A 14,161-nucleotide genomic window follows, 5' to 3' on the forward strand; every position below is an offset into this window, starting at 1 on the left:
GATATAGTTAGGTTGACATTTCGGCAACATGCCTTCATCGGAGCAATAGCTGAAGTGGTTAGACTTATTCCTCGGTTTTTCAAAAGAATAGGGCTAATACTACTGTCTAATCCATGTGAATAATGTGCCTCGCTAATGCACCGAGCAGCTTACGTAATTTCTTGTTGCTTCCTTTGCTCTTGTTCCTTGCATCACGTCAGTGTGAAAGCGTTTTTCTGAAGGCTTGATTTCACGAGCTTAAATTTATATAAAAATGAGCTTGTTCCTAGCAGATTTCGAATTAGAATATTTAAGGGCTGTTGGTGACAAATATTAAGTATTGGAGTGAAAAGTAATTATGTAAACATGTTTGACATCTACATATGTATATATTGTCATTGTTAATGTATCTTGCTTTCATAAGACTGAGCAGACGAGGATTGTCGCACGGTCATATCATGGACACGCGGGCGTTTTATGTGTTTATGGTATCCAAGATCATTCCCCTCCCCACCGTTCACATTGCTAAGTACATCCATCTATTGAACATCCAAAGCAAATGAAGTGTCACAATGATATATTGCACATTGGTAGTTACGATGGATGGTTCATATCATCATACACCAAACACTTCCATGTCAGACGACACGAGTAGCTCTGGCAAAACGCTGGTGCCCAGCCATCCCTGTGCTCGAGGAAAAGTCGCAGAAAGCTGGGATAATCTTAGGAAACTCCAAGTTTTCCCAACCGATCTGGAAACAGCATTTGGGCTCTCGAAATTTCCTCCGTCAAGCCCCTGCCTTCGCCCATCGCTTTGGGAAACATCGCTGTTACATAAGTGACATAAGTGACATAAGTCATTGTTCAGTGCGTAATCGCCGTCAGCAGTTCGGGGAGCGCTCGGGACTCCCTGGCCGGCCGTTTGGGGAAATACTGGCAAATCCCGGTCGGGATCTTACATTTTTCGGTGCGTAGCCACGATCGGCGGCTCGAGGACATTCCGGACATCCCGCTTGGGGATGTGTTGGGAAATGGTCCGGAAGATGTTAGGAGTTGCAGCCCAGTGCCTCACATTCAAAGCTAATCTCAAGCATTCCCCAACCGCTAATTTGGGGAACGGTCGGGATATTTCCGCTGCGGTCGAAATGTATCTAAATTTATATAACGTATGGCCGAAATTTAATGCTGGTAGTGAGATGAGATGACACTGTTGACTGGCTGGTCGCTAAATTTCCCACCTACTACATGCGGTTTGGGCGGAGAATGCAGTGCCCTGTGTACCTTCTACTGTTCGCGCTATTCGCGCTAAAGTTCGGTGACTTCATAGCTGGCAGACGTGCAGGACGATCCATGGACAGATCCTGCACGCCCCAAACTGTGGCCGATTTAAAAGAGTGCTCCTGTAGGCGCTTGCCGTTACACCTGCCCCGACTTTGCTGACAAACAGGAAGCGAGTCTATGAGCACGAACAGACACGAACTTCTCGGAGAGAAAATCGACCGTGGTCTGGGCTGAACTTAGTTGGTCGTCACGCGGTCCAAGTAACTAGTTTAAAGGGAATGCTCCAAATTTGAAGATATTGAAGCCAGCACCAGATGTGATGAAATAAGATATAATATGAAATAAAATGTGATGACTATTGCCATGTGTTTAGGTGGAAGATTACTCTGGACAACACATTTTCTGTATTGAGTCTATTTAGTAACCATGTTTCTCACCGCATCATTGTTTGACTGTGTCATCGTACCTCGCACAACATTGACTGAGAGCCAATTGATGGCCGTTATATCTGAAACTCGTGCTCGCGAGCGCTAGATTTAAACAACATGGTAATACTATTTTTCTTGGCCTTAATCGGCGCGCGGCCAATGGAATGACAGAACTTGAACGACATTATTATGACGTCATGGATACCTGGGTGACCTTAGACTAGTCTCCTTGACATAGCCTCATATTCTCTCGGGCGTGCAGCTCAAAAACTAGAGGAGCAACCTTTCCTAACCGCATTTGATCCGTTTTTTTTTTTTTGCTGGGAAGGAGTAGTTAGGTACACGTCAAAGGTACCGCTCAAATTTCCCCCCAAGGCTTCCAATTCGTAGGATTTTGGAAACCAATTGATATTTGGGACATTCGATCAAATTTTGGTTCCACACCTTTGGGGTAATCCCTACGCCTTCTACGCCTTGATCAGACAATGCTGACAATGATCATTGTCTGACAGAGGCTGCAGAAGGGCCGGTCTTTACTCTGACAGCTCCAATTGAAAATGAGCAAGTTGGTTGGAATATCATCTTTTCTTACATTGACAATGCCCCAGCTCAGTGACGCTTTCACACATACGAAAGCATGCCAAATTATACTCCTTATGTCAGATGCGTGCCTGGGTCCTGAATGTGAATCAAGAATCAAAAGTTTCGATAAATTTGAGATCATGATATCTTGTTGGAGCTCCAGGCTCATGTCCGCCGTGTTTAGCTTATTTGATTTGTTTAGCACCGTCTGTCGAGCTAAGTTCAGTCGCCCATGGGAACCCTAGCGCCACAAGCGGCGATTTATTGCACTAGCGGTTGGTAGAGGGCGGCACATGCCGACGAGGAATTCTAATTCCTGACATGATTGTGGTGATAAACGCTATGCATCCTAAACAATGCTCAGAGAGCAGATGTGCTAACTTTCCATGACATCTCAAAATAGCCATACAGTGTTCCAATATTCGGCCATTTGGGTGGCAGGGATGTAGATATTTTTCATGCTATAACACACCGATTTTGGGCTCACTGCGCATGCCCCACCCCTTGCTCAAAATCGGCTAATCAGCATCAAACCGGGCGGCTGTCAAATCAGTATCTATGCGCCTCAGGCTTGACAACTGGGCTGAGTAGGTCAGTTGTCCGAGTCGGGGTCAAATGGCAACGAGTTGGTGCCAACGAATGGCGTGCGAGTACTGCCGAAGGGTCAGAATTTCGGCAGCACGAAACTATCTTACATCCGGTACACCCAGTATGAATTTTGGAACGCTGTAACCATATTCACTTGTTCCTTTCTAAGGCCAATGCAATGTAAAATATTGCGAAGTGAAGAGTTCTTGTCAGGTCATCCACTTTCCTCTATGGACGCCAGCATCACCCACGCAGCGCTCTGCCCACAAGCATAGTTCCCTTTTCAATCGGGGAATCTACCCCCTAATTTTTCAAAAACGCTGTACAAACCCGTTGAAAATCCCTCTGCCGGCGTATTTTTGGGACGCGCTTCCTAAATTTTCACTGCTCAGCCCGACCCGCGGAACTTGTTTTGCTAACTACGTCTCTGCCCCCTCGTGTCACATGTATGAAAAACATGGATATATGCATGAATACATGTTAAAAACGAGAGCTTGGAGCAAAATTGATGGAAGCCAGATAAACTTAATCAAACTGAGAACACGCGGTGATGTTTAATAGCATGTAGAGTTTCGCGTGCCCGCCACCCGCCAACCAGGGGTTTGAATGTTTTTTTCTAAGTTGTGCTCCATTCCGAGTCCCCGCGTACGCCCGTGCTCTCCGCCGACGACTGACGGAGGGGCGAGCTAAACCATGCCAACCCTTTGCCGTTAAAACGCGTCCAGGCTATGGCACGCCCAAGCAAAGCTGGCGTTCTGAAGATGCGTCGAGTCAGTAAACAAAACTACGTTCAAATCAAGGGGCTGCTGTAATTTGCAAGAGCCGTGCGTGATCAGTAACAATATAACTCCAGCCATAATCACCAGCAAAGAGCAGGAACACATGAGCTCGGTACAGCTCGCCCACACCCTGTGGAAATCACACAGTACAATATCACTCGACACAGCGTAGCCGTGTCCACCGTCCGCCGACCGAGGCCGCGCGCCAGCCCCTGGCGCCACCTGGGCCGACGAGGCCGATAGCGAACGGCGCGCTTGGTCCACTGGGAACAGAGCACCGGGCGGCGGCCGCCGGCCGCGGCCGTGGACACCACGATCGGCGCTCTGATCGGGTGTAGAGAGCAGCGAACACGGCAGGCTCTCCACACGCCCGGACGGGGCCGCGCGCACAGGCAAAACAGGGCACCCGCCCGGCCGGCCGCACCGGCACACTCGCCGGGTCATCTCGTCGCGTGCGATTATTTGTGCCAATCTCTACTGCTACGATCGTTGGCCCATTTCGTCCTCGATCTGACAGTGAGAAATCAGTCTCACGGGAGCATTGCTTTACATCTCATTCAAGTACTCGTAAAAAGCAAAAGCGATAGCTGGTGGGTGAAAGCTCCAACCGAGATCTCAGCGACGGGTGGCGTCGGAGACCATGAGTGCAGTCAAAGACCACAGAATATCTCACACATTCACAACACCGGTGCCCACAAGCTCACATCACGAAACAACACGATAAAGTCTCACGAAAACCCTGCCATCACATATTATGCGGACCGACGTAGCTGTCTGGATAGCGGAAGCCGCCGCCGTCGCCGCTGAGCATCACCGACCGACGGCACCTCCTCGCGAGGCTGCGGCGCGTCCGTCGGCCGGCGGCAGGCACTTCTGGTGCTGAGGCGGCTCCGACCGGCGCCTGCTGGCCGGGTGCCAGGACGGGCGCAGGGGCGGACCGCTGCCGCCTGGCAGCGGCCGCTCCGGTACACGGGCTCTACCGCAGCGGCGGCTGAGGCGCCGGGGCCACCGCCGCCGCCGCCGGCTCCAGCCCCAGCTCGACGGCAGGGGCGCCGTCGCCGCCTGACACAACGGGGACATTCAGTGAGACCACGGGGCTCCAGATAGGTGTGTGAAAGCTATTAGAAAAATATCAGAATGTAAAACTGCACCGGACGAGAAAAAAAGCTCTCCGTACTGACGGCAAAAGGGGCCGACAACATCGCAGGCATCGCTGGACGCCGAGCAAAAGGTAGTCAGCCCAAGAGACTGAATACTGGGCGTCCGTCCAGCCCCGGTCCGCAGTCAGCCCAAGAGACTGAACACTGGGCGGCCGTCCAGCCCCGGTCCGCAGTCAGCCCAAGAGACTGAATACTGGGCGTCCGTCCAGCTCCGGTCCGCGGTCAGCCCGAGAGACTGAACACTGGGCGTCCGTCCAGCTCCGGTCCGTGGTCAGCCCGAGAGACTGAACACTGGGCGTCCGTCCAGCCCTGGTCCGCAGTCAGCCCGAGGGACTCAACACTGGACGGCCGTCCAGCTCCGGTCCGCAGTCAGCCCGAGAGACGGAACACTGGACGTCCGTCCAGCCCCGGTCGACGGAACACTGGGCGGCCGTCCAGCTCCGGTCCGCGGTCAGCCCGAGAGACCGAACACTGGGCGGCCGTCCACCCCCGGTCCGCAGTCAGCCCGAGAGACTGAACACTGGACGGCCGTCCAGCCCTGGTCCGCGGTCAGCCCGAGAGACTGAACACTGGGCGTCCGTCCACCCCCGGTCCGCAGTCAGCCCGAGAGACTGAACACTGGACGGCCGTCCAGCCCTGGTCCGCGGTCAGCCCGAGAGACTGAACACTGGGCGTCCGTCCATCCCCAGTCTTCCGTTCACCAGCCACCCAGCGTACCATTGTCGGCCGGTCCGACCAGGTCCTCCGCCTTGCCGCTCTTGTTGGAGAGCTCCTGCAGGCCACGGATCAGCGCCACGTCCTTGGCCTGGCCCTGGTCCTCGGCCAGGTCGGGCCCCTCATCTGCGACACGGAAGGGCGGGGCGCGCATCAACACACCCGCCTCTGGTCCAACGACGCTGCGGGACAGGGAACGAGAACCACGACCGCTGCAGCGGTGAGAGCGTTCAATTTGCCTTTACTGAGTGTCACAAGCGGTTCTGAGCATTCTGAAGAGCCAGAGATCGTAAGGGAGGCCGTAATCCCCATCCATTCAAGTACTTCAGTGCAGCAGAGACCTTTGTCAAGCCCTTCTAGCATGGTTGGCTCTGACCTACCCTCCCAATTAGTAAAAAAACAAAACAACACATAACAAAAACGCGCAACTAACATTTTTCCCTAAATAGAGCCATTGGTATCATTTGATTCGTCCCGATCAGCCGCACGTTCTGACCAGGAGAAAAAAAAAATGCAAGCTTATGATTGTAACGGAATTTAGAGTGATACAAGTTCAGCACATTCGTGCGGACGTGAAAACTTCCAAAAGCAGAAACGAATGACTGATACGCATCGGTGGGAAAACCAGCCTCAATTTTCGCACGCCCTCTGCTTCCTGGGACAAAAAAGCGTAACCGCTTATGCGTGTTTTTGCCCACAATCGGCATCATTGCTATTAAAAGCGCATATATGTGAAGTGACGTTTTTATGTCATTGAGAACCAAGCACTTCATTTTGATCCTTTCAGTTCCGCCCCGCCTCGAGGTGACTCATTCTGACCCTCTCGCCCCACCCCTCTCGGGGTGACTCGTTCCGGCCCTCTCGCCCCACCCCTCTCGGGGTGACTCGTTCAGGCCCTCTCGCCCCACCCCTCTCGGGGTGACTCGTTCAGGCCCTCTCGCCCCGCCCCCTCTCGGGATGACTCGCTCTGACCCACTCAGCCCCGCCCTCTCTCGGGATGACTCGTTCTGACCCACTCAGCCCCGCCCTCTCTCGGGATGACTCGCTCTGACCGCCAACCCCGCCCCGTCTCCTAACGAATGGTCGTGCCTCGCTGCCCACCTTTGACCATCTCGTTGGGGTACTGCAGATTGACGTCGTCGTTGCCGGCGCCGTCTCCAGGCCGCTGCTCCTGCCGCAGCGGCTGCGCGCCGCCGGCCGGTTCTGGCGGCCGCAGCACTCCCAGACCCTCGGCCTCCTCGCCGGCCGGCCCCGCCTGCAAGGCAGCCGGGACGGCCGGGTCATCGTCAGCACCGAGCGGGCCGGCCCCCGGCCGCCGCCTGACGCACGCTCACGGCTGGCGGACGAGCCGGGTTGGACGAACTGGCCGTGACCCAGGGCGGTGCAGTCCGCCTTTGGGGGTGAACCGGTACAGGTTTGGTGGATGCAGGCAGGCTGATGCCCGCCCACAGACCGAGCCCTCTTGGGGTACGTAGCAAAGGGGAAACCGCATACGATGGCGCAGTCAATGGTGGACTCTATTTCTACCTCACCCGGAAGGTCACCGTTTCAGACAAGTTACCTTTTACAGCCTCTACTCGATTACTACTACAAAGAAAACTACTGATAAAGAATCAAAGGATCATCAGATATTAAAATAGCAATCACTCCCCGCATCGGACAACCTCTGCACGTCGTAACATGCACTGGAACATACTTAACAGTTTAGACAACTAATTACGCATACAATAGTTATCGTGCGACCATTACTTAGGCTTTGGCTGCCAGCATGCTTGCGGTTTGGCAGCGACGTTGCCGATGGCCTGGGCCCACGGCCCACATAACCTGAGCCGGAGGAGAGGACCAAAATGGCGACCGCTGTCCGGCCAGCCCGCCACACCGCCACTCATCTGGCCACAGCTCTGCCGCCCTCCCGACGGTCGGACGCACCTGGCCGGCCTGCGGCTTGGCCAGCTGTCCGGGCGCCGCCGGCCGCTGGCTGGAGCTGGAGCTGGAGCTGCGCTGGCCGGCCGGCGGCGCCGGCAGCACCCGCTGCTGCGGCGGCGGCAGGCCGGCGCGCGCTGCCGCCGCCGGCTGGAAGTCGCTGTCGAGACGTGCCTGGTCGAGCTGGCCGCGCGGCGCCACCAGGCCGGGCCAACGCCGCCGGTCGCCCTCCGCTGGCGGCGGACACGGGCCGCCGGTCACCGGGCGACGGGGGCGGCCGTCGCCGGCAGCGGGGGGACACGACAGGCGGCCGCACGACGCTCAGTTAGCGTGTGCCAGAGTAAGCCGCCCGCCATCGGCTAACGGAGGACACGGGACAGGCACGCGGACAGCCCACGACCCGCCGGCCGCAACCCTTGGAGTAGCATGGGCGACCGCATTGTGCCTCGTCAGATGAGGGCAACAACACTCGTAATCGGCTTCGGAGGCACGGCACGTACACCAAGCACGGCACGGCACGTGCCCCGTACGACCAAGCCTCCGCGTCCCCACACAAGCAGGTCAAACGCCGCTGGCTGAGCCCGTTCTGCACCCACGCGACGGTGTGCCGCGCACCAGCGCGGCCGACACACTGTCCTGTCCTGAAGTTGAGTGTGCGTGCTGGCCCATTCGGGAGTCCGGAGGCCAGCCCAGCACTCACCTGGCCGTGTCGAGCGGGTCGTCCCGGCCTGACACCGACCCAGCTCCGCCTGCGCCTGCCGGTCACACACGGCGGCGTCAGTCGGCGAGGCACGGACGCGCCGGGCGACACCGGCCCAGTACGCCGAACGCCGCGCCGGGGAGCGAGGGCTTCACTCTGGTGTGCACTCCGTTTGTCCGCCCGCACATCACTGAGAAACAAGCCGCCACAGCAGGGGGCACGCGGCCTCGAACACTTTTTCTATTTAGTGAGCAACGGAATTATACAGGGAAAGACACGTTTAGTATGCCGAAACAACTATTGCACCGTAATAGGGTATTCTCGTCAAAAGGAAACACGTGCTGCCAAGTCGATATGTGGATCCAAACATCCATATGCAGTAAGACAGATGGAGGCTGACTGCGGCCAACTGCACACGAATGGCCCGGACTGGCGTACAATGAGCTGCCTCTGCGAATGTTCCGCCAGGTCACCGAAGCACAGCCCATCGCGCAGCCGCTGGTCATGCTGCCATGGGACCAATGGTCCAGGACGGCCAGGGAGACTACATCCAGTCGACCATTTAGGGCTGTCGCCAGCTGCTGCGTGTCTCGCAGGTGACCGGTCCGAGCCCGGTGGACGAGGCGTGACCGGTGGGACCGACCGACCGGTCTCCGGCGGCCAGCTGACCGGGCGGCGTCTCACCTGCGCCAACCGCGCCTGGCAGTCCCGCTCGCCGGCGGCCGGCGGCGACGCCTGGCCCGCCTGCGCCAGCTGCTGGCGCGCGCTCTCCAGCTCGGCGCGCGTCCGGGTCAGCTCCGCCTGGCGGCCGTCCAGCTGCAGCCGGCCGCGCTCCTCGCGCTCCTTCAGCTGCGTCAGCTCGGCCTTCAGCGCCTGCAGCTTGGTGGCCGCGTCCCGCATCTGTCGGTCCTGTCCGAGCGCGGCCGGTCAGCCGCCGCACGCCCGCGGCCGCTGCACACGGGACAGCCCACATGTGGGCCACGCCAACGACAGGACGGTGATATGGAGATGGTCGATCTTGGCGTGGACGTTGGCAAAAGGCATCCGCAAATACGTAAATATAAAGACATGCGCAGAAGAAGCGGCGCACGTGAACCGCGGCAGAACAGGCCACTGTTAAACGTACATGAAACTTCAAGCGTAACAGGGACAAGAAATAACAGTACAGCACTTCAGATATGGCTATCAAACACTGTGATCACACCCACGCAGCAACGATCGCACGCATTACGAAATGGCGAAAACTGCAGGCTGAGTAACGCCACGCCACTGGACCAAACCTGGTCATCCTTGTCATCCTCCAACTGCTTCATCAGAGCCGATTTACTCTCCTCTGCTTCTGCTAGATTCTCCTTCAGCTGCTTGCATCGGATGTTGTCTTCTTCTTGATCCATCTGGACCTGCTGTAGCTCGGCATTGGCCTTCTTGAGATTTTCGCTGGCCTCACGCCTTTGATGGTCAATCTTTGAGGACTTATCTTCGCTGCAAATGAAATGAACCTTCTTTCACCACACAAAGTGGTGAAATCGTGTGCTCAAAGTGCTCAAAGTGGCTTGAGCACAGCAAAAATGTGACGGCCACCTGCGCCATGAAAAACTAAACATTGTGAATAAGCTGCGAAAATTGGGGATGTAACGCGTCTTTAAAAAAAAAACATACTAAGATTGTTTCGTAACTGTGCTCTCTGTGTGGATAAGTTTTTCCATTGAAATTTATTGCCATTTTTCATGCTGGACTTGGGATTTTAAACGTATGTTTCTCGCCACTTGCTCGCATTTTAACATATCCGCGAAGTCGTAACACTGTTCCGCCAAACCTTAAGCACCATCCAGTTTTTTGACACCATATTCTGCCAACATGTTACAAACAGCGGCAGAAACGATACTGCCTACAAATGGGCGTGCCAACTCGGGTGACAGGCAGACACGCCACCTCGGGTGACACGCAGACGCGCCAACTCGGGTGACAGGCAGACACGCCAACTCGGGTGACAGGCAGACACGCCACCTCGGGTGACAGGCAGACACGCCACCTCGGGTGACACGCAGACAGGCCACCTCGGGTGACAGGCAGACGCGCCACCTCGGGTGACATGCAGACACGCCACCTCGGGTGACAGGCAGACACGCCACCTCGGGTGACACGCAGACACGCCACCTCGGGTGACAGGCAGACGCGCCACCTCGGGTGACATGCAGACACGCCATCTCGGGTGACATGCAGACATGCCACCTCGGGTGACACGCAGACGCGCCACCTAGGGTGACACGCAGACACGCCACCTCGGGTGACACGCAGACGCGCCACCTCGGGCGACACGCAGACACGCCACCTCGGCTGACACGCAGACATGTCACCTCGGGTGACCACGCCACCTTGCCTTTCTTTAGGACTCCCAGTGAACGTGTCACTGGTGTCCTAAGGCGTCCCCCTAAGAACACTTATATGTTGCTCTACGTTGCATGCAGCCACCAATGCATCGGATAGTACTTTGGAGATGTGGGTGCACTGAGTGTTTTCTGCGCAGCCAAGTGCGCTTTTGCTTTGGCTAGGATTGCTAGTGGTCATACTGACTGTTCGCCCTGTCCTCCGTTCTTTCCCACACATTTCAGGTGATGCTGGTTTTGTTTATGCACGTGATTTGGTAAACACCACTCAAGTCGTGCCAGAACCTCTGGGCTACACCACATGACCAAAACAGGTGAGGTATGCTCTCTGGTGGCGAGGGGCAATACCGGCACCTGTCCTTAAGCCACATTCCGAAAAGCTGCAGACATTTTTTGTGGGACCGATGCAATATTCTAAATTACAGTCAACAAAAATCGATGTCTCCAGTTGCCGGTACAAACCCTGATAAATTGAAGACCAAGATATGTTGATCGGCAAAGTGAGCTCTATTTGTCACTTGCAGCTTTTCTGGAGGACTGGATTTCGCGCGGAATTTGCGACATATACAACATGCCAGGCCAACAGGTTAAGAGACACCCCACAGAAGTGCACCTTTCTTTGTGTCTTTTTTGTTGGCTTCCAGCGTCTTGGAGTCGGTTTCAATAACGTAAATGCCGTGAGGAAATACAACCATATCTAATTATTTTTCCTCTCTGTATGCAGCATGTTGCACTGCATATTAAAAATACTAGCAATATGCGCAGGGCCCTTTAAGATACATTGCCTGCATCAAAAGACACCAAAGGTTTCAGACTGAGATACCTATTCAGCCATAGGAGCTGGCAGAGAATTGGAATTGGGAGTTTGCTGACAACTGTTGCTGTATTGGCTCCTTAATGTTGGGCATTGATTTCTTATCTGTGCATTGCATATCATCTGTCAACACGCTTAGTGAAAGAACCCGGGCATCGGTCGACGGGGGCGGGGCACTCACGCCCTCTGCAATAGGCCCTCCAGCCGATCCAGCTCCACCGCCAGGTCGACGCTGGCAGAGCGTAAACGCCAGTAGTGGAGTCCAAAGGCGACCAGCGCCAGCACCAGCGTGATGGCCAGCGCCCGCTGCGGACCGCGCGAGGCCGCCATCAGCGAGCGCATGTCGCTCCGTCGCAGCCGCCGCCCTGCCGACAGCGGCACACGCCAGCGTTGATCTGGACGCTCCAAACGGGCTGTCAGACATTAGACAGTCACTGCCACCCCGTTAGTAGACACCAGACAGCCGCTGCCACCCTGTTAGCAGCGGCACACACTTGCCCTGGCCTGGACACTCCAAATGGGCTGTCAGACATCAGCCAGCCACAGCCCTGCACCATGGTGTACCACATGCTAGGAAATAGCCTGCTGCTCTCCAGCACCCAGCACAAACAATCAGCAGTCACAGAAGCCTGTCAGCAAGTTTTGCATAAGAGAGAATGACTGATGGTATGCAGGTGAGAGAATTGGAAAGGAGAAGGATACTGATGTTTTAACTGAACAAGGTCTGGCAATGCCAATTTTGAATTGTGAGGGCCAGCGTGATTGTGTTAAAACCTGGGGATGGGGTGGGAAACAGTTACTTGTTTTGTGCTATAAAAAAAACTGATAAAATGCATGCTCAGCACTTCTATAGGCAAAGGGTTGTTTGAAGGGCAACTTGATTAACCAAAATATGTGAATTGTATAAACTATGGAACAGAGGGATAATCATAGCTTCCCACATAAACTTTACAGCCCCCATCAATGCAAGAGAAGCCAGTAAAATCTGTCAGACTTGCTCCTAGCTTAGGGTATGGTCCAAGTCAAACTGCGTCTGACTCAGGGTGAATTCAGACTCAGACTTGCTCCTGACTCCTGGTGCAGCTGGTCAGCATGCAGTCAGACTCAGGGTGTTCCTAACTCATTATGTAGTCAGTCAGCCTAGAAATCAACCTCAAATCTCAGTTCGGCTTATAAAATTTCTTGCTCTTTTTGAGTAAGTCAGAGTTGGAGACTGGAGTTAATTAAAACATGATGTCATTTGATCCAGTGGTAAATATCAGTAATAATGTTGACCGGTGGTATCGCTCAAGTGGTAGTATCACTACTAGGAAGCCAAGTGTATGATATATAGCAAATTCCTGTCAGATTTACAAAAAAAATTTTGTGGTACTGATTTTCTATCATGCAATTGACCTTGTACTTAACAGGCTTATTGAACTTTAAATATTGTACATCAAGACAGTTGAAACATCTAACTTTCCTGTATCATTTGAAAGCTGAGTTTTTGCATCATTTAAACAAGTGTGAACAAAATATCAAATCACCCACAAGCATACAACTACACATACACAAGTACACAGGCCAAGTTAGCACTTGGACTAAGTGAGAGTTGGAAGTGCTTTTGACACCAACATTGTAAAGTTATGACCCCCACAAATACCAAAATGATGTTTTGGTGGTTTCACATGCACAATAATTACTCAATTCAGTTTATGCTTTAAAGACTTTGTGCTCATATGGGCAAGAGCTTGCAGGAGATGCACAAAGACTCATACATGATTGGGGAAGCTGTGAGACATTTTAAGCAATTTCTCCCCATGCACAACTGTAACCATAGTGCTGAAATTTCCGAGATGTTAGATGGGGGGGGATCGGTGGGGAAGGGATTCAAGCCCCTCCCCAATATTCGCAATATGTTAGCTCGCAATAGCTCTGCCCCTACCGCCTGCAAATGATGCAAAAAAGAAATGACAGTCGCTACAGAATACTTGTGATCATACCTATCAGGCTAGCGACTAAACTCAGCTATATACCTGGTGGGTGTCCCACCCGACCACTCTTCTCCTATCTCAGGGCTCAGAGCTTCTATGGTCTTTCCCCTATTTTTTTGCCGAAGAGTTGATCATGACAGATTAAACTCGGCACCAACACACAAATCTAGAGACCGTGAAACATTTGCAGTGCATTGAGCACCGACTAAGGGCGCGTTCGGTCAAAAGCTCATCCCAGGGTATCATATGGAATGTTGCAAATTTGGAACGGTAATATGTACTGTGCAATTCTCTTGAAAGTGTTCTTTGGTTTATCCGTCTATCTGGTAGCTGAGCAACATAGATCATGCACAATTTCACATAAAATCTATGCTGAACGAGCGTACACTTTTTGGCGATTCCTTTGAGACATTTATGGCCTGAAAGTTTCAACTACAGCCAGCATACTAATGCAGTACGAAATGCGGTGAAGACACGTCCTTCACCCATCAAGTATTTTGAGTGACGTTATGACATACCGCTGATTGCGGCGTCGTTTTACTGATAAAGTTTTCAAACCAACCACGCTAAAGAACATTGCTGAAAACTTTGCACCATTCTAGCGCATCCCAACTGTTAGACCCACTTCCCTCTGGATGGATTGTCATACTTTCCCCCATATGAAACAGCTTCACATACCATAAACCCCACGTATTATTACATGCTGCTGCAAACAGAAACATATCAACATTTGATAGGTACATTGAAGTGTACTACACAGCAGCTGCATGTAGGCAGTACACCTTGAATCACAACTGGAATTAAGTATTGTGCGCTTATGTTGAAGTGTTCCATGTACATACATACTCAATGT

General features: G+C 53.5%; 1 protein-coding gene and 1 long non-coding RNA gene across 2 annotated transcripts; both read right to left on the reverse strand.

Moving 5' to 3' along the window:
* Nucleotides 1-4,658: 4,658 nt before the first annotated feature.
* LOC119101222 (uncharacterized) lies at nucleotides 4,659-6,755 on the reverse strand. The gene is made up of 3 exons (XR_005094518.1): nucleotides 6,613-6,755; nucleotides 5,515-5,637; nucleotides 4,659-4,699 (listed from the first exon to the last, which is right to left on the reverse strand). It is a non-coding gene; the product is annotated as an uncharacterized LOC119101222 (long non-coding RNA).
* Nucleotides 6,756-6,841: 86 nt separating this feature from the next.
* Nucleotides 6,842-14,007, reverse strand: LOC119100524 (chromosome partition protein Smc). The gene is made up of 7 exons (XM_037223611.1): nucleotides 13,987-14,007; nucleotides 11,517-11,700; nucleotides 9,415-9,616; nucleotides 8,819-9,043; nucleotides 8,135-8,189; nucleotides 7,573-7,667; nucleotides 6,842-6,847 (listed from the first exon to the last, which is right to left on the reverse strand). The coding sequence occupies exons 2-7, from the start codon at nucleotides 11,675-11,677 to the stop codon at nucleotides 6,842-6,844; spliced, it is 744 nt and encodes a 247-aa protein (XP_037079506.1). The 5' UTR covers nucleotides 11,678-11,700; nucleotides 13,987-14,007.
* Between the last annotated feature and the right edge of the window lie 154 nt (nucleotides 14,008-14,161).

Source organism: Pollicipes pollicipes, unplaced genomic scaffold (genome assembly GCF_011947565.3).
Source record: "Pollicipes pollicipes isolate AB1234 unplaced genomic scaffold, Ppol_2.1 Scaffold_4881;HRSCAF=5763_pilon_pilon_pilon, whole genome shotgun sequence".
Taxonomy (NCBI): domain Eukaryota; kingdom Metazoa; phylum Arthropoda; class Thecostraca; order Pollicipedomorpha; family Pollicipedidae; genus Pollicipes; species Pollicipes pollicipes.

What these genes read in the sequence shown, in the direction of transcription:
- LOC119100524 (XM_037223611.1), bottom strand. Translation starts at nt 11,677, where the DNA reads ATGCGCTCGCTGATGGCGGCCTCGCGCGGTCCGCAGCGGGCGCTGGCC. An exon ending in GAGGGCCTATTGCAGAGGGC is followed by an intron (nt 9,617 to 11,516) that starts GTGAGTGCCCCG and finishes TTTCATTTGCAG; the next exon opens with CGAAGATAAGTCCTCAAAGA. An exon ending in GACCCGCTCGACACGGCCAG is followed by an intron (nt 7,668 to 8,134) that starts GTGAGTGCTGGG and finishes GTCCGCCGCCAG; the next exon opens with CGGAGGGCGACCGGCGGCGT.